Source organism: Triturus cristatus, chromosome 11 (genome assembly GCF_964204655.1).
Source record: "Triturus cristatus chromosome 11, aTriCri1.1, whole genome shotgun sequence".
NCBI classification, from domain to species: domain Eukaryota; kingdom Metazoa; phylum Chordata; class Amphibia; order Caudata; family Salamandridae; genus Triturus; species Triturus cristatus.
In genome coordinates this window covers 738,112,231-738,137,729 of record NC_140594.1, presented here as the reverse complement: position 1 = coordinate 738,137,729, position 25,499 = coordinate 738,112,231, and the positions used below count along the sequence as shown (strand labels likewise).

Below are 25,499 nucleotides of genomic sequence, written 5' to 3'. Positions count from 1 at the left end.
ATTTAATGACACATGAAACCTCTTAATGAATCAGGCTCACTATTTTTTAACTGGTATCCCCAGCGTAAAACCCTGGATAAACCTTGAATATAGGAGCTTATCAAGCCAAATTCCAGTCTAATAGCAGCAGTTGGAACTAACGTATTAAAATTACCCAATTTACGTAGTATCTGACCTTTGATCCTGTCTAAAAAAATCCAGTCCTTAACAGGGATTGATTCAATGGCGTAAAGCAGTGTTGATGGAATTTTTGCTTTAAAAACCATTAATAAATAGATGTAAAAAATGCCTTTTACCCATAGCACTATAAAAAACACGCAAACCATTAGCGTGGGATACGCCTTTACAGGAGCTATGTTCAATATGAAGTTTGTTCTTTGTACTACCCGCTATTAGTTTCCCTAAATAAAGATATGAATCTACCACCTCCAGCTGTTCAGAACCAATTTGCCAGTTCAAGTTACATGATTTTCTACTTTTATTACATTTCATAATTCAAATTTTACTTTTAGATATATTTATATTCAAAAAATGGTCCTCTGTATAGTACTGTAATGATATCAGCTTTCTATTCAACCCAATAGGGGTTAGGTCCATTACTAATATATAATCTGCATATAAAAGACACACAAAAGGCCGGTTAATTATCTCTGGAGCATCTCCCTCTGCTTGAACAAAGCAATCGGGTAAATCTGCTATATATAAAGAAGATAGCAGCGGTGCTAACAAGCAACCTTGTTTCAAGCCATTTTCAGTAGGGATTACATCTGATAAACCTTGATTTCCACCCATTAATATCTGGCAACAAGTTTGCGAGTGTAGTGTGATAATTAAGGATAGCAGGGGAGAGGGCAGGCCTATTTTTTGCAATTTTCTCCATAGTAATGGTCGATCTACCTTATCGAAGGCCGCTGGAAAATCTATGAAAGCCAAGTATACGTTTGAGCTATGGGAAATTGTGTATTTCTACTCAATTAGTTTCAACATGGAGATGTTATCTAAGGTGGAATGATTTTATCTAAAAGCTGCTTGTTCTAGAGGCAGGACCTTCATCTCCATCACCCATTCCGTGAGATGATCAAGGATACTACGAGCAAATATTTTTCCCGCCGCATCCAATAAGGCTATTTGCCGGTAGTTACCTGGATGTGTTCTAGGACCCTTTTTATATAAAGGGATTAGAATACTTCCAGACCAAGATGAAGGTGTCTTCCCCTGAGAGTAGCAAAACTTAAACAATGGAGCTAGTTAAGTGGCCCAAAGAAGTGGCTCCTTTTTAATTACCGTCATGGGAATTTCATCAGGACCCATCGCTCCTGAGGATCTAATTTTTTTAATTGCTCAAGCCACTTCATTAATTGAATGTAAATAATTAGATGCAGGGGTTTTGAACTGATCGGGTGCCGCAGTGTTTGAACTGATGGAATTAAAATTCGCAGAATACAGTTCTAATAAATGAACTTTCCAATCCTCTTCTTTAATGGGCGTAGGGAGAGATTTCACTCTTGTGCCACAGCAGTCGGCAATTATTTCCCAATACCTTTTGGAATTATTTTTTAATGCCGCCTCTTTTAGCTGCAATCATACTCCATCTTCCTTTATTTGTCTTAAGGAGTATTTTTTCCTCTATCTTTTCCTCTTTAGTAGATTTATTAAATTACTTGGTACGCATGAAAAATTCAGGAAGTGGGCCCTCACTAGTTTATTTATTACCCTGTTTATAATAAGCAATGTGTTAAAATGTGATCTCCGTTTAATTGAAGCTTGCGGTAATTTACAAGATTTAGCCAAGGAACATATATTATGGGAGTAGGCTTCAAGTAAATCTAATTGGGTAGAATCACACGCAACCATTATTAAGTGCTGCTGATCTCTTATCAGAGCCGTTAAGCATGCTTTTAATTTGGCGGTTGCTTGAGTATTCCAGCGAATGCTACCATTAGATGCATTGAACCCTACTGTGCTGCCTTTGAAGTTCCAGAGACCTACCTTAGCACAACTAAATTCAAATTTAAAGCAAATCAGCATATGGTCACTAAATACCTTTCCCAGAACTTCCATATTTGTGAGTTCAAAAAAGAAGTCTGCGGAAGCAATTAAATAATCTATAATAGATCTCCCAGTTGGCGCCTTATGAGTGTAATTTGCTGTAATGTCCTTTTCTAACCTCCCATTAGCAATTATGAGATCTAAACTTATCAAACCTTCAAGTAATAAGACTCCTCTTTTGTCTGTCCTGCTTTGATTCAGAAATTGGGCATTGGGGATATTTAGAGCTTAGTTTTTTCCGGTATTAGAGAATACCCTTATACTATAAGATGAGACCTTAGAGTTCAGATCTCCAACTAATGTTAAGAACCTGCAGTCTTCACTTTCCAAGGTAGAGGAGATTAAAAAAAATAACTCTTTTAATAGATAACAGTAAGATACATCAGGAGCCAAATATGCATTTACGATTAACAGGGAATCCAAATGATCTTGGTCATCCTTGTGATCTAGCTTAATCGCCTGAATTAAGTTGGAGGCGTGAAAAGTTTCTTTATATGACCAACTAAGGCTTGTACTTAACAAAATAGCAATGCCTCCTTTAGTGTGACCTCTATTCACAGGAAGCACAGGCCGGCTCAGCACTATATAATCTTCAGTGGACCAGTTTTTTGTGATTGAAGTCTCTTGTAGACATATAATATCGACGTTCTGCTCTTTGAAGAACAAGAGTTTGTTTTTATTAGTGCTTACGCCGGCTGTGTTCCAAGATATCACACTAATATCCTTGCTAGGAAGAGTTCTCACCTTTTAGGCCTAAGGGTCTATTTGCATTAAGAGCACCTGCGAGCCAACTCCATTTCTTATCTTCCTCCTCTACAGAAAGCACGTGCTGAATATTTTTCTCTGTGATAAGTGAAACCTTCCTACCTTCTTTACCAATGACGACCTGTAATATACTCTCTCTCTCTGAGAACGGTTTGCCCCTTGTGGAGGTTTCTTAATCGATGTTAGACAGCTTATTATGGGCCACATTTTTTTAATGCTAGCTCCTCTTCTGGGATTAAAACATCAATGCCACAACAACGTAATTTATCACTGTGTGCCATAATCAGGTGAGAGATCTCTTTGGATGTAAATGTTACTCTTGCACCCCTAAGGTTATTATATTTTTGAACCTCAACCAGGGCGATGTCATTGCTTTCGATCAATTGAAGGCCTGGAGTTTCAGCAAAGCAACCCAACAGAAAGGTCCTATTCATATACGGTTCATAATCCAAAATAAACGAAAGATCCAGGGTATAGGGGGCAAGATGTGGGTTATTGACTAAACTGGTTACCTCAGAAATATTTTCATGAGGATTATAGATGATATTATTACCTAAAGAAGAAACAAATAGAGAAGCATTGAGATTCAAAATATTCTGAGCATTAGGGGGAACATTTATATCTAATACCACTGCTTCTTGAGTAAATTTAATTGGTACACTTAAGTTCGGAAGAGAGGAACAAAGACCTGATAGATTGAACTCTGATTGTCCATCTTCCTTCTTCAAAACATTTGATTCCAGGTTTGATGGTATGTTATGGATAAGGTTAGGGTCAAAGCGTAACCGTTTTTCCTTTTTTCATTAATCTTTGGCGTTTTTCCCTTTTTTCCTTCTTCTTTTTATTACAGACATTATTACTTTTGTTCTAATAACCTTTTCCTGAGTGGAAGAGCAACCAACTTTCAGTCCTTCCTCTATAGGCTGCCTAGGAGATTTTACACCTGCTTTTAGGAAGATAGGGAAAAGCTTTCGAATTGTACTTGACTTTATTTTTTCCGTCTTAGCTTGCGGGCAGGATGTGGGTACAGCCTCCGTATCTAAAGGCTTGGAATCGAAGAGCTGCTGTAGAGTGGATGAGTGTAATTTGTCAAGTGGATCCTCATTTTCTTTCAGTTTGGTTTTATTTTCCCTGCTAAAGAAAGGCTTCCCAGCCTGAATGCCGATGTCCCACCCTTTAGCATTTGGAGGAGAGTCTGTTAGAGTAGAATATAACTTGTCGGTGTTATCCTCCAAAGTAGAGGAGCGAAAGATCCCTTCCCTAGATTAGGCATATGGGAGGGAAGTATGCAAGCTTTGCCAGGTGATATTTTTTGTTCAGAGGCTATAAACTTTGTCAGGGCCAAAACAGAGTCCAGAATAAAGTCGGAGTTACTTACTGATTTCTCCATTAAGTCTAAGATAGAGGACAGCACTCTTTCCAGGCAAAGTAATGATTCAGACATCAGCATTTTTGTCTCTAGATTATTAATTGAGGGAAGAAAGTTCGGGGATAAATCAGGAGTTAAGGAGCCCTGTGAATCTAATGGACTTGTTCTGCTGGGTGTACTACTGAACAGATGCATTTTAACAGGGTAATCCTTGGAGGAAAGTGAAGTAGCAGGAATAAGTATCCTAGACGATTCTAGGTGAAAGAAATGAGACATCTTGGGAGACTGATCTAGCTTAATGTCAGGTAGCGTAAAGTCTTCCATTATGTGTCCTCCCGCATTTGGCATTAGTTGAAGTACCCCTTCGGGTTCGGAGACTCCATTTACTAAGGAATGGATGGTTAAATTTGCCAGGAAAGAGTCAGCCTCCCTAAATTCAGAGAGTTGGCGATCTATAGACCGTGGTCCCCTGTTTTCGGACAGTGAATTGGAGGGAACTACTGGCAGTGGTTTTCCGAAGATTACTTTAGCCTCTACATGATCTACATGATCATTTTGGGAAGACTCCTGCTGATTTAAAGCTTATTTCATTTTTTGGGAAGAATGAAGGAATGGTATTGAAAAACTCTTCAGAATGTTTATTTTCAGTGAGTTGTTCCTTAGAGGATTAGCTAGTACAGCTAGAGAGGAACAACTCCAATGCGCCAGTGCGCAGACGCGCCGCTCATGCAACACCAAGCACCGAGCGCCGGGTTTCCACTCTCCAACTCATGGTTTCGCTCGCTCGCAATTTTGCAGTCTCGCCATCTCATGAGCATGAGCAGGAGATTGTGTTACGGGCTGCCAACGCAAGGCTCTAAGGAACGCGCGGCAAGGGCGCCGCGCTTATCTACAATAGTCAGCGCACTCGTCTCCAATAGACATAAGTCAGTACAGGTATGCACGGCAGGCACCCTCTATCTCCTGCATACCTCCAGCAACCTCCAATAAAAATGTTCTCCACAGACAGGTTGCAAATGCAGTTGCAATTGAAATTTTGAAAATAACAAGTTTGACAAAATCTTTGGCGAACTTATGACAGGGTTGAACAGGATCCTGAGTTCGAGTAGTTCTAGCAGTTCCAGCGGGATCTTGATTAGTTGGCAGCTTAGTAGCTTAATAGCTTGATGTCATAAATCAGCTTAATAACAAGGCAAAAAAATGGGGGTTAGACACTGGGGGGGTGAGGCGGGAAACTCTGCAGGGCCTCCTCGGATTCTCCTATTCCCTGTACCCGCCTGAGTCCAAACCCGAGCCCGTTAACCCCCCTCCGCCTCTCCTCCTCACCGCTCTGCTTCTGCCAAGCCAATCACCTTTATTGTTACTTCACAGCCTCTATGCAGAGCTATGCAATTCTGCTGCGCCGTCAGACCGTACTCTTCGCTATTGCTTCACTCTTGAGTGCTTCCTGGCAAAAGCTCGCCGCAAATGCCACTAGCCGCCACTCGCTGCACTCCGGCGCTCCGACACCCACAGGGACGCCCACAGGACCAGCCTCAGCCGGGAGTCTGCTACCCGACAATGGCAACGGTAGCAGCCACGGGCCCAACCCTCGATCTCGGCGGGTCTCAGCGGGTCAGTTTCAGGCAGTTTTTTGGGGTGATTCGGGTGCTTTTTTCGGCGGCGGTGGCGGTCAGGACGGGTTGCAGCGGCGCGATGCGAGCAGGCTCCAGGCTTCTTCTCCTCAAACGTGCAGGCTAGCGTCACAGCATCATACTAGGATCAGCCGGACGAACATCTAGATTTACCTCGTATGGCCCCACATGAAATTGCTCACAGTATCCTTCAGCACTTTTACCCTTATAGGAAAATATGGGGAAACACTAAAAACATGCAAAATGCAGGGAATGAGCGCTATAAATAAAACACTTTGATCAGATCCATTACAAGGGGTGCATTTCACTAGACTGGGTATATACCGCCATGAGTTTTGATCTAGTGGCTATGTTTTAGCCAGAGGACTGGGTGAACTTGCATCTATCCTCACTTTACCACTTTACTTAAGTATGCTAGTAAAAAGACTGTATTATAAAGCCCAGAACACAGTGACTTTTCCCTGTGTAGTCACTTGACCTTGCTGTTGGAAAGTCTGCCACACCAGTTGTGGTCTAGAACAGCGTTTCTTAAACTGTGGGTTGCAAGCTGATTTTTGGTGGATTGCAAAAGTTCAAGCAATCAATAAAGATGCTTTTAAATTCTTTGTACATATTGTTGCATTTGCTACGCTTCAAAGATAGGTCACATGTCAAGCTGTGTCTTCTAACGAGTTGCTGATTATTTTTAAGGTTGCAGCGTACACATCTTGGGGGCTTTCAGAAAGTTGCCTAGGAATTTAAAAGAAATCTTAGCCAAGCTTGGCCTCCATCGGAAAGGAAAGCTTTGTACTCCTATACTCTTAAGGTTTGTTCTGCTCTTTAATATTGTCTTTTTAAAATGGTTTATTGCACTTGAATGATAGAATACTAACTGTTTCCATACATGGTAGTCTTTTGTTATGTTATGTGCTCTTGCTGTGTAGTGCTTATTATCACTTGTATGGTCCTGTATTGCTTTCAAATTGTTGCAAAAGGCATATTGTGGGTGTGCCAAGAACATCCAGGAGAGTGGAGCCTGCCCGTTGCTTACCATTGGTTAATTTTCATGTCATGCTCGTTTGCCAGCTTCCTATTTGTCTCCCAGCTAGCCATTCTTGTGTTTGACTTTTTGACATCTCTTTTAATTAGCTGGCTTCTATGCACCTGCGGCTTGCTTTTCAAGCACTACTTTTGCTTTCTGGTTTAAGCATTCCATAAGAGTGCCCTTCTTTTTCAGCTGTCTCCTTTATGTAGTTCACTTTCCCTGCACTTCTTGTTCCTCACTGTCACCCGTGTGCTTCTCCTGCCCCCTCAACGTTGCTCACTCTTGTGTATTTCCCGTTGCTACTTCTCCCCGTTGCTCCTCCCACCTGCACCTTCCATGTTGCTCCCCTACAACTTGTGCTTAAAGAAATGTTTTCACCAATTTTATCATTTTATTTGCTGACCCAACTTGGATCCGCAAATTTAAAAAAATCCTGCTGCATTCGTTTGTAGGTGTGCATGCTGTTTTTTTTTTTTTATCTTGGCTCGTCTTTTCAGAATGTTCTGAATACTTGTTCTGTTTTAGTTAACACCCAATGACACTGATCTGGAGCTTAGCTCCTATCTATGTGTTTTTTCATCACCAAAAAGGCAAAGCTATCCACACAGTTCCATGCCACACAATTCAGCTCCACCCATTTCCAATTCACGGCACATAATTCGACACCAAGCCACATAATTAAACTCAACAACACAATTACAGAACACACCAAATACGACTTCCACATCTTGTCACAAAATTCAACACCACATATTTAATCTCCACTAAATACCGCTCCACAACACAAAATACCATTCCACATGCATACACTCCATAACACACAATCCCACTCCACATAATTCTAGTACACTCAATACCACGTAATCACTATCTACATAATTCCACTGCACACCATGCCACATAATTCCACTAAGCAAATCCACTCCACACCACACAATTCCACAACAAACAATTCCAATCCAACCCACATAATTCCACTCCACTCCACATGCATACACTCCATAACACATGGGTTAAAGACATTGCAATTCTCAACACCAATAGCTCTAACTCAAGCAAATGCAAGACCTATTGTTGCTTGTTACCTTTTGCCCCTAAGGCTGACTTCATGACCACTGAGACCAAGAGCAGCAAACGAATTCGAGGGGTACCAAATGGCAACCCAGGGTATCATCAACTATTCATCTGTATGTCTGGCTCAAGCATAACACAAATCACACCACTTCGCTCCCTTTTCATGTACACTTTCCACACACGTTGTTCCTTCCAACTTTCTCATACAAAATCACCGCTTAATGGAGTAGATTGCTATAAATAACAAGCATAATTGGCCACATGTATTCTTACTGCCATGGCATGCTTATTATATGTATTATAATAGTGCAATTAAAGCCATGCCTAGTGGCCATTTATAATTCATGAAAATGAGATGTTAAAATTTGATGTATTAATGTAAGTTTTAAAAAGGTTTAAGGACTATTGGCCTAAATAAACTTGTTTTGAACTGAAACTTTCGAACTGAGATGTGAATGAGACAAGAATGAGATAAGCCCTCAAACAGAGGAGGAGTCCAAGCTTGCTGAATTTAGTAGCCAGCCTCGGAGAAGCAGCTCTAATAACCTCACCAAGTGAATTATTTCGCCATTACAATTAAGGTTTCCCTTACTGAATCGATTCCCTTCCAGTAGAATGTGAGCTGCCCACAGAGAAATCGCTGAACAATATAGCTGTTGGCAGGGCTTTAAGTGGGCCGGGTCTGTCCGGGTCTGAGCACCGGCAGTTTTTTTTTGGGGCCCTCGAAACGGGTCTCTATCGGGCTCTATTTTCGTGGCTACTAAAGGTAGTCCGTTCTTTCTTTTTTTTTTTCCGGACCCGTTTTGAGGGCCCAAAAAAAAACTGCCGGTGCTCAGACTCTGCCCACTGTTGCTGCACTCATGGGCGTAGGAAGTGTGGGGGACGCGGGGGATATATCCCCCCCAGATTTTGGAGTGGGGGGGACACGGGGGACAAGGGTGGGGGGGACGAGGGGACAAAGGAATTTCCCCTCTCCCTTCTGTTATCACAGGGCCATTAGCACGTGAAAGCGCTACCTAATGGCCCTGCACTTGACCTGCTTGGAGTCAGAGGCCACCCGCCCTCTGCCTTTTGTTATGCTGCAGGAAGGCTCTGGGAAGGGCAGAGAACGGAGAAAAAATAAACGCTGTCTCTTTTCCTTCATGGCAAGGACCGTGTCCACTACTCCTGACCTGCCTCTGGCGGCTGCCCTCCTCTCTTTATTCCTCCATCTCTTTCTGTCTCTGTCTCGCTCCTGCTTACGTGCTGATTTCAAGAGGCAGCTCTTAAGGTACTCTCTCTTGCCTCTCCTTTTCTTTATTTGTTCCCCTGTGAAATTGATCCAAAAAAGGCTGAACACTTTGGCTGTAAATGTCCTCATTTTCTGACCGTTTTCGATTGAAAAGAAAAACCTCGGAATGGAGATAAAAAATAGTTAAATACCTAAATAAAGCAATACAGAGTGGACAGCAGACAGGCCAGACTGTTATTTACACTCACACACATTAGCGCCACTTTACAGAGTTTGCCAGTGAAAGAGCTAGTTTCTTTTTATCTTCTTTCTTTGAACAACATTGTTTTCCCAGGGTGGGTAAGTGCGCCATTCCTAAAGGGACTGCAATACCTGGTTGATGGGTAGAGTGGAAACGTTTAATATGATCGTTTCCAACTTTTTAATTATTTTAGCTTATAAAATGCAGCTCTGTGTTTGGGGATGTGGTCTTTTTTAAACCAAACTGCATACATTTTGAAAGGATATAAGCAATGGACATTGAAAGGGGTCCCTTCCTGGTCCAGTAGCCATGTCTTGAACTTTTCAGGCAAAATCACTTACTGATTTCTGAATAATGAGTTTAAAACCGTTAATGTAACCATGTTTTTTTTCTGATTACAGTTCGCATGCTTTGCTTATTCATGCATTCCCTATGAGTGTTTGCTTTTTCCAGGGTGTTATTCCTTTTTTTTCAGGCAGCATTTTACTGTTGCTTAGTGCATAATTTGAATTTAGTCGCAGCACAATTGAGTTGTGCTGAAGGCAGTGCGAGTTTCTCTCAGTGGGGCAGTATGGTGTTCAGTGTGGGAGAGAATGTGGCACTCTGGCCAGAGCTGCTGAATTTGGAACTGGAGAACCATGTTCAGACCTTCATGACCAGTTCACCATACCACACTCCTGACAGAGCTTATTCCGATGCTACACCTTAGAAGGCCCGATAGACCTTAGAAGCCCAGGTGTCTTAGCACCCGCAGGTGGACCTGTCCACCACAATCCATACTGCAGTTCAATTCCAGTCTTACGGGCAGGCATATGAAGAAGCACATCCTAGATCGACAGTGAATCTGTCACTGAGGTCACAAGACCCTTTAGGCCAGTCCACCTCACCCATTGGTACCTCCATTGGCCTTTTTCCAGCACTAGCAGTGCAACTTGCCAGGGGTTGGCAATGTAGGATTTGCATGCACACCAAACTTGGGGGGTGATTATAATGGCTGTGGGACCACCACGTCACCCCGTCGGTGGCGGTCCCACCGCCATTGGTGACTGCGTCACAGCCCGCCATATTACAATGGCGGGTGGTTATCTGGCGGTCGGACAGACCAACCACCACGCACCCGACGGGCTTCTTGAGCCCGCCGGTGTGGTGGAGGGGCTCGTGGTTCCTACAATGCTGGTGGTGCCTACCATGCACTGCAGCAGGGATTACGATGTCCCTTAGCCGCCAGCTTATCAATGGCGGTTCACCTGCCATGGAAATGCTGGGGAAAGGGACATTGGGGGCCCGTAGCAGGCCCCTTTACCCCTGGCCCTCAGACATGGGTCCTGGGGGGCATCTATAATGCCCCACAACATATCACTGAACCATGTGGCAGGCACCGATATATTTAACATGTTCCTTTTTTTTTTACTTTGCGGCGGATGATGCAGCCAGCAGCACCTGCTGCAATGTAAAAGATAGGCACTGCGAACACCGTAGTGGCAGTCGCATTGTAATGCCTATCGTGGGGCCTCCACCTTGAAGGCCAGCGGTCCCATTCCCCGATTCGATGGCGGTGGTACTGAAGTCCATTTGGACTGAGCTGAAAAAGGATAAGATTCATAAACTGTAATTTTACAAAAATTAATGTCACATCTAGCATGAATTGAATTTAACAAAAGAAAATTGTGTGTGTCCTCCTACTAAAATATTGACAGGAGTTAAAATATATAATTATGGACTACAGCCATGTGACAGATAAAGGTCACAGTTAAGAAATCCTCAATTTATGTCATCTGGCCGTGTGTGAAAGAAAATGGAAAAATCTTCATGCCTATGGATAAAACTCAATGGTCCTCCATTTGAAACATTTGACCCAAAGCTGTATGTATAGAGTTGGCTTGCAAAAGGTAGAAGGTCTGCTGAAGAAAATTGTTGTGAGAAACCCCAGCAAAACAAACACACTGAATATCTTCGAGGGTTTTGGGGAATCCTGCAATAGATTTCTAAGTAATATAAATATTCTTTACATGTTTTTTAAAGTGTTTGGTATTTTTATGGGTTATACTTAATAAATATACCTTTTTGCCTATTTTATTATCCTTTGCTGGATGCGACTTCATGATTTTCTTATACATATACAAGAAAAACAGGAGCAAGCCCGTTAACCCAGTAGAGACCGGGTATATGTAGTAGCAAACAACAATGTCTCAACAGGGAAAATGAATAAAGGGACCAATCAATACATAATTCAATCAAAGGAAGGGCAAAATCAAGAGAGATCCAGGATAGAAAAGGAACAGATTTAATAATTAGATACACAAATGGTATATACAATTCAAAATAACCATAACTAACACATATGCACTGACAAGGAAGTGAAAAAGTGAACGGCGCAGTGACAAAAAGTGTAGAAGTGACAACACGGTACGGCGAAATGATTTAAATAAATTCAAGGTCAAGGAGAGTTATATACAAAGGGTAATTTACATATAATCATGAAGGTCTCACAGGACCCTGTAGTTAGCCGTAAATAATGCTGTCTGGTCGACGACGTTTCAACCTCCTTAAGTTGAGGTCATCATCAGGACTATGGTTATTGCAATATTCTAAATACCTGTGTCCGTGGTCATAAACCCCTTCAAAGTTAAATTGCAGGGAATTGTGGAACAAATATTTAAGGTCCGTCACATTTAGAGGGGGATCATCAAATGTTAGAGTAGGACGTCTTACTTGTTTGGACGCCGAGGCCCCTTCCCGGACTAATCCCGATGTTTGGCAATTGACGAACCCACTCTAAGCCCTGAGGACTAATCCCGATATTTGGCAATTAACGCGCCTACTCCAAGTTCTGAGGACTAATCCCGTTGTTTGGCTATTAACGACCCTACTCTAACATTTGATGATCCCCCTCTAAATGTGACGGACCTTAAATATTTGTTCCACAATTCCCTGCAATTTAACTTTGAAGGGGTTTATGACCACGGACACAGGTATTTAGAATATTGCAATAACCATAGTCCTGATGATGACCTCAACTTAAGGAGGTTGAAACGTCGTCGACCAGACAGCATTATTTACGGCTAACTACAGGGTCCTGTGAGACCTTCATGATTATATGTAAATTACCCTTTGTATATAACTCTCCTTGACCTTGAATTTATTTAAATCATTTCGCCGTACCGTGTTGTCACTTCTACACTTTTTGTCACTGCGCCGTTCACTTTTTCACTTCCTTGTCAGTGCATATGTGTTAGTTATGGTTATTTTGAATTGTATATACCATTTGTGTATCTAATTATTAAATCTGTTCCTTTTCTATCCTGGATCTCTCTTGATTTTGCCCTTCCTTTGATTGAATTATGTATTGATTGGTCCCTTTATTCATTTTCCCTGTTGAGACATTGTTGTTTGCTACTTCATGATTTTCTTAAGCACACAGTGCTAGTTATTTTGATTTAGACCACGCCCCAACTCGGATAGGCCACGCCCCTTCAAGACATTAACCACGCCCCTTTTAGAGCACCCCCAGTTTTTTTTTCCCACTTAAAGCACTGGCTGTTGGCGTCTCTCCTTTCTGCGCCCTCATCTCAGTCAAGGCGCATTCATAAAGAAAAGGAAAAGCTGCAATTCACCTTCAAAATGTTTCTGACTGTCACTTCCTCGTTTGATTTCAATAGTCCGGCCATGCCCTTGGTTAGCTCTTCGTGGACGGTTCTCTCTTTGTACGATGATGTCTGGAACACATACTAAGAGAAGAAAACAAAAAAGGAAAAAGAAAAAATAATACAAATAATTCTAGTGCAATCTTTATTTTGATCGCTGATTTATTGAATTCGAAATCTGTAAATGTGTGAGTGTATCCCTAGCTTTCTTGGTGTAAATACTGCAAATGTATTCTGAAAATACTTTCATACTGGAACACGTTTTATTACTCTACGAAAAAACTAAAAATAACAAAACAGAGAACAGATTAAGTATCATATAATTACATTGCATTGGATTTACAGTCTTGCGTTTGGTTTTAGAGCAAATATATGCAAATTCTGATCTCTAGATCCATGTGCGGTCGTACAAAGATATTTTACAGAGTCATGGGGTTTCAAAATATTTGCCCACTGGAAAGAGTTTGACTGATTGCTTATAACTGTTGTGTCTTTTGATAAAGTTGCACGGAACTTTCCAACATTTACATGCATGTAAATTTCATCTCACAAAGTTTTGTGAAGATTGGACAAAGTAGTAACATGTTACACGGGCATTCCAAAAAAATATTTTCCCACTTAAATTCCTATGGACAAAATGTTGTCAAAGATAGGAAAGTAAAGATTGGATGGACTCAAACCAAACTTGACATGATATTGCCAACCTTCACGAATAACACACTCTTTTGATTTAGTGGAAATATATTCTTCACTTTTTGTAGCCACTGTGTGGTCGAGTGGCATATTGTGGCCAAACCACAACATCCGACAATGACAGCACACCCAAAAGGAGTTTAAATTGGTCTTAATCTAAAAAAGAATACCTTCCTTGGTTAGGCTGCCTAAACCACCAGCAAAAACTCTTGAACCATAGTTTGCAGTTAACAGACCTCAATAATACAGTTAGTTGGACTGGCTAAAGGACAGGAACCGAGATGCCCTACGAACATTAACTACCGAGCATGACCTATAGCTATGCCTCTTGACAATATCCTATGTACAATACCGGAAGAGCATGAACATTAACCCTGCTCTTCAAACTGCATGCTGGTGACTATATACTATGCATGGACGTTACAAATGCCATGCCTTGTGCCGATCTCACCCAGGTCAATTTCTGACATGGCAATACGACATGTATGTTTAACCTAGTAACCATAAGGTATGGTAACAGGCCAAGTCCTGTGGGTACTTTGGAGTCGTCCTATACTTGTTCATAATAGTTTTACTGATATTTTGCTACAATGATCTTATAATATAGCCTTACAGCTCGCCGTAGCGGGTTATACCGGCTATTAAAGGCCCGCTGCAGCGTTAAAGGCCCGAGCCGAAGGCTTTAACAAAGCAGCGGGACTTTAATTGCCGGTATAACCCTGCTACGAAGGGCTATACGGCTATTAGAACATTCTGCCACTAGAGGGCAGAATGTTCTAACAAACAAAGCCTTCAGGGAGCGTGTGGGGATTGAAATCCCCTCGGGCTCCCTGAAGCCTTTGTTCACAGCCAGAGCTGTGAACAAAGAAACATTGGAATGTTGGAGCTCCGGGCTTATACCAGCCATTATAAGCCCGGAGCACTCCATTGTTTTCAATGGAGCTACCAACATTCCAATGTTCTAATCATTATTAGAACATTGGAATGTTGGAAGCTCCATTGAAAACAATGGAGTGCTCCGGGCTTATAATGGCTGGTATAAGCCCGGAGCTCCAACATTCCAATGCTTCTTTGTTCACAGCTCTGGCTGTGAACAGAGGCTTCAGGGAGCCTGAGGGGATTTGAATCCCCTCACGCTCCCTGAAGGCTTTGTTTTATTTGTTACAACATTCTGCCCTCTAGTGGCAGAATGTTCTAATAGCCTTATAGCCCTTCGTAGCAGGGCTATACCGGCAATTAAAGTCCCGCTGCTTTGTTAAAGTCCCTCGCCTTCGGCTTGGGCCTTTAACGCTGCAGCATGCCTTTAAGAGCCGATATAGCCCGCTACGGCGGGCTATAAGGCTATAATATAGCCTTACAGCCCGATGCAGCGGGCTCTACCGGCAACTAAAGGCCCGCTTCAGCGTTAACTAGGGAGCAGGCCTTTAATGGCCAGTAGAGCCCACTACAGAGAGCTCTAAGGCTCTTGGAATGTTCCGCCACTAGAAGGCAAAGTGTTCTAATTTGTAAAACCTTAGGCCTCACAGAGCCCGAGGGGGTTGAAATCCCCTCGGGCTCCGTGAAGCCTAAGGTTAAACATTGGACTGTTGATGCTCAGGGCTTCCACCGGCCATTAGAAGCCTGGAACACTCCATTGTTTTCAATGGAGCTCTCCACATTCCAATGTTCTAATACTAGTTGGAATAACGTTTTACTGATATTTACTCAAATGGGCATATACTCGCCCAGTACCAGTTCCAATTGGTTTTACATGATTTAAACTGGTAGTTACTGATGTGGTCCCAGATTGACCTACGCAGGTTCATACTGGTCTTATCTGCTTCTTAATGATAATGTTTCTTGCCCTATGGCTACTGCCAGCATAATTACTGAACATAATGCATGGCCATAGGCCATATCTCTTAATCAGTTCCCTCACAGCAGGGGTACTGGCCACAATGGTAGAACAAAAGTTATACCTGTGCAAAGTACACACATACTGTGGCCATGAGCCATGATATGTTGGGCCTGCCAGCATGTGCACTTTGTTCAGGGCATGGATGAAGGCAATGTCCTGTGCATAGTACCCACAATGCATGGCTATAGCCCAGTCCATGTCAAGATTGTGCCCAAACACAGTGAATGACTGAAGGCTGTGCACTGTGACCAGTACCCACCAGGGTACTGCAAACACCTTGCTGGACTTCACGGCATGGGCACAGACCATGTCCCAGGGGAAGAATCATTAGTATTGGGCAAAGGTCATACAAATGCCCTGTTTTATAATATATCTGTAGGCCAAGCCCTCCATGTACAATGGGCATGGATAGTGGGCACAGGTTCAGGTCAAAGATTACACAATTGGCCCAGCACGTACACGACATGGTCACTGGAGATATAATATGGATGTTGCAGTTTAGCTCTATACTGGTTACTGCTGGGACTTAGTGGTTTATATCAGTTTTACTGGTCCCTATGTCTACGCCTCCATACAGGTCCTATTGTGGTTCACACTTGGTTAACTGTTTCTTTATGTTTCATGGTGGTTTTCATAGGATTTCCTCATTCATGTTGGATCTTTTTGCATGGCTTTATACATTCGTGAACTGACCCAAACTGGCTCTAACTGAGTCTAAAGGTTTTGGCAACTGTTTAACTGGTTGCTACAGATTCAGTCAGATATTGAATGTAAATTGGCTCATACTTGTTTTAAACGGTTCTTGCTGCTTCATGATAATTCTTACTTACATGACCTCCATCTTGACCTATGCTGGTTAACACTAGGTTTACTTTGTATATCTGATATTAACTTATTACTAATTAGATCTAATTATACCTGACTTAGCCTCATAGTTCTATACCAGGTCACACTGTTTAAACCTTTTCTTACCCTTTGATGTTGGTTTTAACGGTCTCTTACTTCTTTTTACTTATACAGAATGCCAAAGTCTTCTGTTGCTCCTATACTGTTTCCTACTACTCATAACTAACTTGTTGTTATAGATTCTTATCGAGGTTGTGGTGTCATAGTCTGATACTGGCCCTCTTCTACTGCATACCTGCTTCAACCCCTTCTTACTGGTTCATAATAATTTGATCTAGCTGCTTCTAGTTACTACTTATAACATCATATTGGTCCTATACCACCTCATTCTGGTTTTAAATGGTATTAAGTGGATCCTTCTGGTTCAGTTCACACTGGCTTTGTTGTTGTTTCTGCTATAGTTTTATTGCATTCTGTACTGATTTATACTGGTCTTAGCTTTTTCTTACTGAATGTAGTTTCTTGTGGTTACTGTAGGCATTTGCACAGAGCATAAGGCATAGCCACAGCACGTTATCTCCGACTAGCATCCACAAAGTGTTGATACTGGGTGTCCCATATAGGTCCGTTGGATAGGTGTACTTGGCAAAGGGTATAGGCTAAGGACATGATCTGTTCTTATAATCTCTAGTGCATGTCTGTAACCCCCGAGTATTGCAGCTATTGAACAAAGAATGTCATTACAAAATACAAGAAATTCAGTGAATTTATTTTTTTAAAGAGACATTATCATCCTCTACTAAGGTCATACACGGATTTACCCTCTAAAACAAACCTTAAAGCTTACTTGAAAACATCTCTAGTGAAGGAATATTATTGTTGAGATCCAACATTCAAAACTAAGTGCTCATCTCCAATTGTGGGTAGCTGGACTTCTAAGTCTCTCACAATACAGTTTCTTTACTCTCATACATCATCTCACAGATGACATCACCAACAGGATTGTCCAAAGACGTCATCATTGGCATCACTAATGCAGCATTTCTCACTTATGGACACACATCCTAGTCATATGCTTGAACTTTTTGGGTGCATGCTGGTAGATTTGCCTGATATAGTGATTCTTTTTGGGGAATAGACCAGTTGAACATATGATAAACATGTTATCTTGGGTATATAATGTTATAAAATATAATTTCATCGAAGGTTTTTAGAAAATGATGGCGCCTTTTGGTCATAGGACAAAACTTCTTGGTCACGTGATGGCTTTTAGCCACAGGTAAGCTATGAGATGAAATGAGTTACCTATCAGTAAAACTCTGACTTCTGCATTCACTTTATGTGTAGGCATCTGCCAACTGTTGGTAGAACTTGCAGATTTGGTCTCCATATAATCTCCTTGAGGACTTTGGCAGGCAGTCAGTAGAACTCTAGAAGTTTTCACCATGTAATGCCTGAGGAAATCTGTGAGATATCATAGGTTATGACACCTTTTTCCTTGTAATCTCTGCGAAGATAGATATTGTCTGACAGTAGTATGACAGCCTTTCATTTATTTGTCATCTCTGTTAGGACATGTGTTGGCTGTTGATCAAACAGAAGTCTTTTACATCCATTTAATCTCTGAAGACATTTCGTGGCAGTCAGACGAATTGCAATCTTTTAACTCCAGCCAACTGGGCTGCTCCTATCACTTCTAGTGCCTTATTGACAAGACATAACTGCAACAGATTCTAGGTTTGGAGATACCTGGGCATAAAGTAAAGTATGGTTTAATGGATGCCTGCATGAATTTTTTGTGTTTCTCACTAGCACAGGAGATCAGTAGCTTTCTCCAATTGGCATTGGTTTCATCTCAGAAATCCTGAAGTGAAGCAGGCAGAGTTCTTTATCCTTTCATGGCCACAATGTTTTCCAATGCATGGGAATACTGGTCAGGCAGAACCCTGTCAAGCCTAGGCAACTGTGCACTCACCAGTGCAGGCATACAGGCAGCCTAGGGTCAGAGCTAGAGCACTGGTAGCATATGGCTTGCTGATCTGAGAGTGTTAAGGCCTTTCTCTTAACATCTGGATGAGGAGCTCTGTTCCAAACCTAGGTGTCCCTCTCCTTCCACAAATCTGTACTCTTTCCTGACATAATTGGCCAGCACAAACCTCATTTTCTCTATTTTTCACATTGTAGCCAAAAATGAGTTCTACCAGTAAATGTAGTGCTGAAATGTATAAAATAATAAGTGCCAGGCCCAAACATTTGCTTGGAAGTTGCCACCGACACTGCAGAAGGTCTTCAGTGGTGCCAAATACCAATCCTGAGTAGTCTTGATTCCACTCATTCCTCTCTAATCCATCACAGGACTCTGCCAGCCATTCATTCCCACTCCTGCACATTCTTTTGCGACCCTGCTTTCTCCCTTTGTCACTGTTTTTCTGTCTTTCTCTTTCTCCTCCTTTCCTCCCTTTATGTTTTTCTCTCTTGTTCTGGGTCGAAGTTTGATGAGCTGGTGCCCAAAAATGAGTGCCAGTGGACCCCACCTGCAACCACAGACTCAAATTGAGCACTGAGTAATGTAACAATTAGTGAGAGAGAGCAACAACGTCTCCTTGTCTTGGTCGTACTACTGAGCAGAGCTCAAACACCTGCTCTGAAACAGGATACTACCTGAGACTTGGCCAGAAACAGGAACAATAGGGTGACTTCTCACTAATTAATAGCTTCACCCCTTGCTCTACAGACTGATTCTAATCTCAGTGCAGATGGTATAGTTACTTCCTCCCACAAAAGAGCTCTCTCTTACTTTATGCACAGAAATTCTGCAAAGTTAATGAAGACTCACTATATCCCGACAGAAGGGCTATACCTCAATTGTCAAAGGCCGCAAAGGTAATCTTCACATGTAAAAGCCATCTCTCGTGTTAAATATATCAGAACCCTAGCTTGTTTTGCTGCTTATCTGTTTCTGAATAGAACCCTCATCAGTATGTTTGATTTTCTGTCTCTCAGTCTTCAGGTCTGCGCTGTCACTCTGTGTTCATTCATCCATTTATCTCAGGGATCCCTTGGACAGAGAGTCACAAGCACAAGGTTTTCCAATGGACTGGGAGCAGTTTCCCTTGGAAGATAAAACCTCTGAAACAACGACTCTGATGCCACAGGGAAACAAAGCAGCACATGTTGAATCCAGTAACAACTGACATATTGCAACTGATGGGGGAAAGGAAGGGAAGCAAAAACCCAGGTCAGGAACAATCCATTCCAGATGAGAAACTGAAGAGCCACAAACACTTCACTACTAAGACTTTGAAACACAACCACGCAGAAAAGGGAATAGGATCCACTGGAATTGCACAAGAACATAGCCATAGTCATAGGTTAGGCAACGGGTCCTAAGAACGCAAACCCAGCAGATCGCCCATGAAGGATAACTTAAGACAAAACTTCCACTCACAAATGAGGTTGGATCTGGCTGTCCCTTCAAAACATGACTACAAAGAGAACTGGCATATTGCGTATCAGTCACCCATGCTTACTTGGGCAAAGGAACGTTGAATGTCCCCTCCACAATGAGACCCTCCTTTGAGTAAATGCATAATTGTAGACAGTTTTCTCCACAAGAATGCAAAGTGCCTACAGGCCAAGGATATGTATAATATTGCGCCATACAAAAAATGTGTAACATAATTAATCAAACCCTAGCCAAAACACGTCAGAACATAACATAGGTCATCCAAACATAACACGACATGACATACAGAAAAACATAATGATATAACACATAATAACATAATGTAATATAACAAAGATATCATATACATCCATTTAATGTTCACGGGGGTCAATTAACGCTCATTGGAACTGAATCCCTTTGCCTTCATGTAATCTCTCTGTATAAATCTGTAGGTTGTTTGTAGGAATGTAGCCTTTGGTGTCTATGTTTGTGAGGCTGTGATAAGCAAGCAGTAGATTTTGATTTTGATGTCACTGTTGATATTATTGTTGAAATCTTAGGAGATATTTTCACCAGTGTGTGAGGTCATGATAAGTGGACCATTGTACAGAGTCTTAGTTGTGTAACTGCTACTCATGAATTTAATGGTATTTTGTTTTCAAATTTCTCAGTTTTTTGCATACATTATTACATATATTACCGATTTAAAGAACCAAACATTACTTTAACAACATTTTCTCGATTAGTCTGAAATATAAAATTATAAATATAATGAAATATTAAGTCATGCACTACATATGTATTTCTACAAATGTGAGAATGACAAGAATAAAGGTTTATAAACATTGCGATTGAATAAGAACTGAAATGGGGTGCAGGTTTGCTGATGTTTTGACCAGTGTACATTTAGGGGTCGATTACAATGCGGTCAGAAACGGCTCCATCTGTTGGTCAGAGCCGTTCCGACCACATCATAATCAGCCGGTCGGATTCCTTTCCGACCGACCCATTATGATGGAGTAGGTCGAAAAGAAATGCAACCAGTCATTCCAACTGGCTTCCGTCAGGCTCGGAGAGCCCGGCCGCCAGTCGGAATGCCTTCGGTAATCCTAAAGGCGGCTCTTTCCTCCTTAGGGATTACGATGTCGGGTGGAGACAGCCTTTCTGTGCCTGTCTTTTCGACATAGAAAGGCTTTTGGAACTGGACTTTGGGGTCCCCAGCAGGGCCCTCATGGGTGCGTGGCCTCCGGTTGTAGGCGTGCCCCCCTGTTGATCCCTGTACCCTGTGGTCGGCACCTTAAGGTGACTGCCACAAGGTGCAGGGATGAGCTGCACCTCACATTTTTACAATGGGAGCATGCATTCCGGTAGGAATACATGCTCCAATTGTAAAGTATAGGAGTGCGACTGAACAGTGTTCAGTCGCATCCTAACTAGTTGGTCGGGACCGCGGACCGGATGTTGGTCGGTCCCTTGACCGAGACGGTGTCGGGCGGAGGTAACTCCGCCCGACATCGTAATGATGCCCTTAGCTGTTACATGTTGTTTTGATTGAAATAACTACTTGCTTAACGCTGACCGTATTTCTAGAGACACAAACACATATAAAGTAGTCAATAAAACCTTAAAATAGGTAAAATGCCCTAAAAATTCAGTTCAGAAAATGGTGAAAAATAATAAGACAGAATTATTAATAATTGTACAACTGAAATACTTGTATTAAACATTTAATTGCAAACAGCTTCTTCAAAATTGATAAACATGATGAGCAAGACATACCTTTACATAGGAGTAGACATAATGGTCTAATTGTTCTTCATGGCACTTGCCAATAATATCAGTAAGGACCCTATGGAAAGAGTGTAAGGTGGACATGTTCAATCAGCATGATGATGCAACCATGACATGAGTGGTACAGTACACAATAGAATAGCACTTTAAGTTGAAAGAAGCATAGTACTTAATTTTTTAGAAGAAAATTAGCCTTTGTAAAAAATAAAAAGCCATATGTCTTTGACTATATCATTTAAAATGACGGACAATGTATTTTCAGTTTTATGACACAAAATTGTATGCAGAAATATCGTCTACCATAAATATTTTGTCCAAAGTAGAATTTGCAAAACAACTGTCCCACTGTGCGCAGATTTTCTGGTAACACTCAAATGGAGGGGGGGGGGCGTGGCCTGAGCCGCCAGAAGATGGCTACTTTGACCTGAGGCTCCGTGACTCAAGCGGGACCCTTGCCACAAACGGAGTCGCTTCTACCAACTTCCGAGGGCATGGACTGAGCCCTTATATGCAGTAGGCGCAGGGGCAAAGGTAGCTGTTTTTTTTCACTTCTGCAGTCTATTTTGTGCCTGTTTCACCCGCGCCGTAAATCTCATTTCCACTCGAGGTTGACAACGGAGCTCATATATTTCTCACCTGTTTACGCCCTCATATGCTTCCTCAATTCGCATGCACTGCCTACTTCACTATGTACTTGTCTGCCCCCTCCTTGTGAGAGATTTTTATTGACGTTATATATACTGCCTATGGAATTAGTTGTTTTTGCCCGGCTGCTTTCATCTAAAGATACAACTGATGCGTGGCCTCATAATTTTTTCTCTGCTCTCCACATCATGCTCCCCTCCTGGTGGATGGACTAAGCCTCATTTTTATTGTTCTGAGTGCACTCTCTATTGGTTAGTCGTTGTCTGCCAGGGTACGGTGGTGGCCACATCGGAGTCTGGTTAGCGGGCATTGACTTTTTTCCTCGCTGTTGTGCTGGTAGGGTCAGGCATAATAATTAAGCTCTTTTCTTTGCAAAGACCTTCATAGACGCCTGTGGGATTCAAGCAGGTGTCCCTATAAGCCATATCTCTTTGAAGAGCCATATTATTTCAATTTCTTCTCTTATATGGAGTCCTCTTCTGACCAGAAAATTACCTCAGCAAATATGTCTTCCTCTCGCAAGGAATCCAGTCTTGCTGCTCCTCCCAAATGTCATAAGAAGGAACCCAACTCGCCTACTAAGTCACCTCTTCCTATAACAATGGAGGATCTTATGGAAGAGATAAGATTGCTAAAGCCTTTCGTCATTGAAACTAATGCTACACTTCAGAGGTTGGATGAGAAATGGTATAATTTAGACTCCCGAATGTCTGCTGTAGAGCAGAGAATTAGCGATACCGAGGACCTGGTACATCAAGTCGCAGCTATGTCCAAAGAGATTGCTCTCCTTAAGACACAAAATGAGGACTTAGAAAATCATAGCAGACTAAATAACCTTCGAATTTACGGTATTCCGGAAGGAGAGGAGGGGTCAGACATGCTTGCTTTCTTAAAAATACATATTCCTAAGATTGTGGGTCCCAAAGATGGCACTAATCTTAACCTGCAGCGCGCTCATCGCATTGGACCTAAAATCGGAGGTGCATCTTCATCTTCAGCTAATCGTCCCAGAGGAATAATTGTTTTATTTCTAGAATATACTGAACTGCTAATGGTCCTCTCTGCAGCAAAGTCAAGGACGTCAAAAAGTTGTTCTCTCTCAGGATGTGGCTTGAGCCACAGCAGTCTGTCACAACGAATTTCTTTCCCCTCGTCCTGCTCTTCACTCCATGAATGCCAGATACGGCCTAGTTCATCCTTGCTTCTTTAAGCTTACTTACAAAGAGAAGTCCTACTCTTTCGATCATCCTGAAGACCTCGTTGACTTTGCCTCCTGTTTTGTATTCTGTAGTCAATGTTTTTATTATCATAGTTTAATTATGTTTATCCTTTATGATGCTATTGATTAAGGTTCATTTGTTATTCTCTCCGGCCATTACAGCTCGTTAACCTTCTCTAAAGCTTTTTCATGTTGTGGTTCCTCTTCGTTTCTTTTTTCCACAGATGTCTCTCTTCCTGTGCTGACCCAATTCCCTGATGTTCCCCTTTCCCCGCCTTTTTACCTCACTCCTTATGTTTCCAGTTACCCCTCATGTTTGGTAAGTGCTCATTAATCCATTTGCTTTCTTGGTAGCTGTTGTTTGCCTGTGTCACGTTCACTGCTCTTTGTCTATTTCGTTGCTGCCCTCATAATTGGTTATCTTATATTACGCTCCTTCCTTCTTATCTATTTCCTTTCTACATAGTGGTTTCTGTTGTTCTCGGATGTCTCGCGGTTTCCCGCCTCCCCATGTTACTTGGTTTACTTGGATACTTACTCAGTTCCTATTGACTGAAGTCTCCCGGCTTCCTGTAAACTGTTCTTTTTCTGACACTACACTGACTTCGTTGGTTTATATACTTTCCCTTGAGGGGACTAGTCGTGTTATTACCCTTCCTCTTTTGTTGTTACTTTACTTTTTCTATCACCTACTTCTTCTTTTTCTTTTCTCCCTTTCTCCTCTATGTTAATTTTCTTCTTCTTTTTCTTTCTTTCTCCCCTTTTCATCTTCCGGTTATTTATCTTTTTTCCAGCGTATCCTCATTATTTCCTATTCCTATCTTCTTCCATGCAATCCTTATCGCTTTCCTCTTTCTTATTCTTTTTTATGATTATTTGCTTGATTTTCAATATATTAACTTTAATGTTTTTGGTTGTTTGCAATTTGACTGTATATTTTTATTGAATTTTGTAATGTTTTTGTTAGTATTAATGCCCTTTTTGCCTTGCAATGACTGACAATATTCGGCTTATCTCGTGGAATGTCAAGGGATTACGCAACCCAGTTAAAAAATAACGGGTACTTACCCATCTTTCCAAACTCCAATGTAAAATTAGATGTTACAAGAAACTCACCTTAATGACAATGATGTTAATTCTCTTAAAAAACAATTGGTAGGTCATGTCTATAATTCCCCATCTAAAGATAGGAAAAATTGAGTGGTAAGACTCTTTCATAAATCCTTAGCCCTTACGATAGAAAAGGAGGAGAAGGACGAAGATGGACGTTGGCTTCTTCTTCATACTCTTATTAATGGATCTCATGTTTCTCTGCTTAACATTTATGGCCCTACAGGCGTTGACTCACAATTCTGGCAATCCATGTCACATATTCTACATACATGCTCTGATTCTAATCTCATAGTGGGTGGAGATTGCAACCAGGTTATGGACCCTTTTACAGATCGGAAATCCTCTTCTAGATATATTCCTAACAAAATGCAAAAAACTTTTGCTGGGACTATTCATGCAAGGGGTTTGGTTGATGCCTGGAGAATATATAATCCTGATAGTTTAGAATACACATTTTATTCCCCCACACATAACTCTACCTCTAGAATTGATTAAGCTCACATCTTCTACCCAATCTACTGCATGCAGAGATTGGTTCCATCCTCATATCTGATCATGCTCCTGTTTTGATTAGCTTAGATCTTTCTTCCGTACCCTCTAAGTCTCGTCGCTGGCGCTTTAATAATTACCTTCTTAAAGATTCATCTTTTCTTGGACGCTTTAAAGAATTTGTATCCAAATTTTTTCTCCTTAATGCTAGTCCAGATATGCCCTTCCATACTGCCTGGGATGCCTTTAAGTCAACTGCCAGAGGCTTTTTTTTATAGATTATGCAGCAAGTAAAAGAAAACAGTATCATAAGGAATCTGCTGCTCT

General features: G+C 41.6%; 1 protein-coding gene across 8 annotated transcripts in view; it reads right to left on the bottom strand.

Moving 5' to 3' along the window:
• The window catches only part of DOCK10 (dedicator of cytokinesis 10), a 1,791,775-nt gene that overhangs the window by 485,186 nt on the left and 1,281,090 nt on the right, over positions 1-25,499 (bottom strand). For all 8 annotated transcript variants that reach the window (XM_085634396.1, XM_085634392.1, XM_085634394.1 and 5 more), the window contains exons 25-26: positions 21,695-21,764; positions 13,002-13,115 (exon numbers count right to left, since the gene is read on the bottom strand). In XM_085634396.1, coding sequence (XP_085490522.1) covers positions 13,002-13,115; positions 21,695-21,764 — 184 coding nt within the window. The remainder of the gene's footprint in view (positions 1-13,001; positions 13,116-21,694; positions 21,765-25,499) is intronic.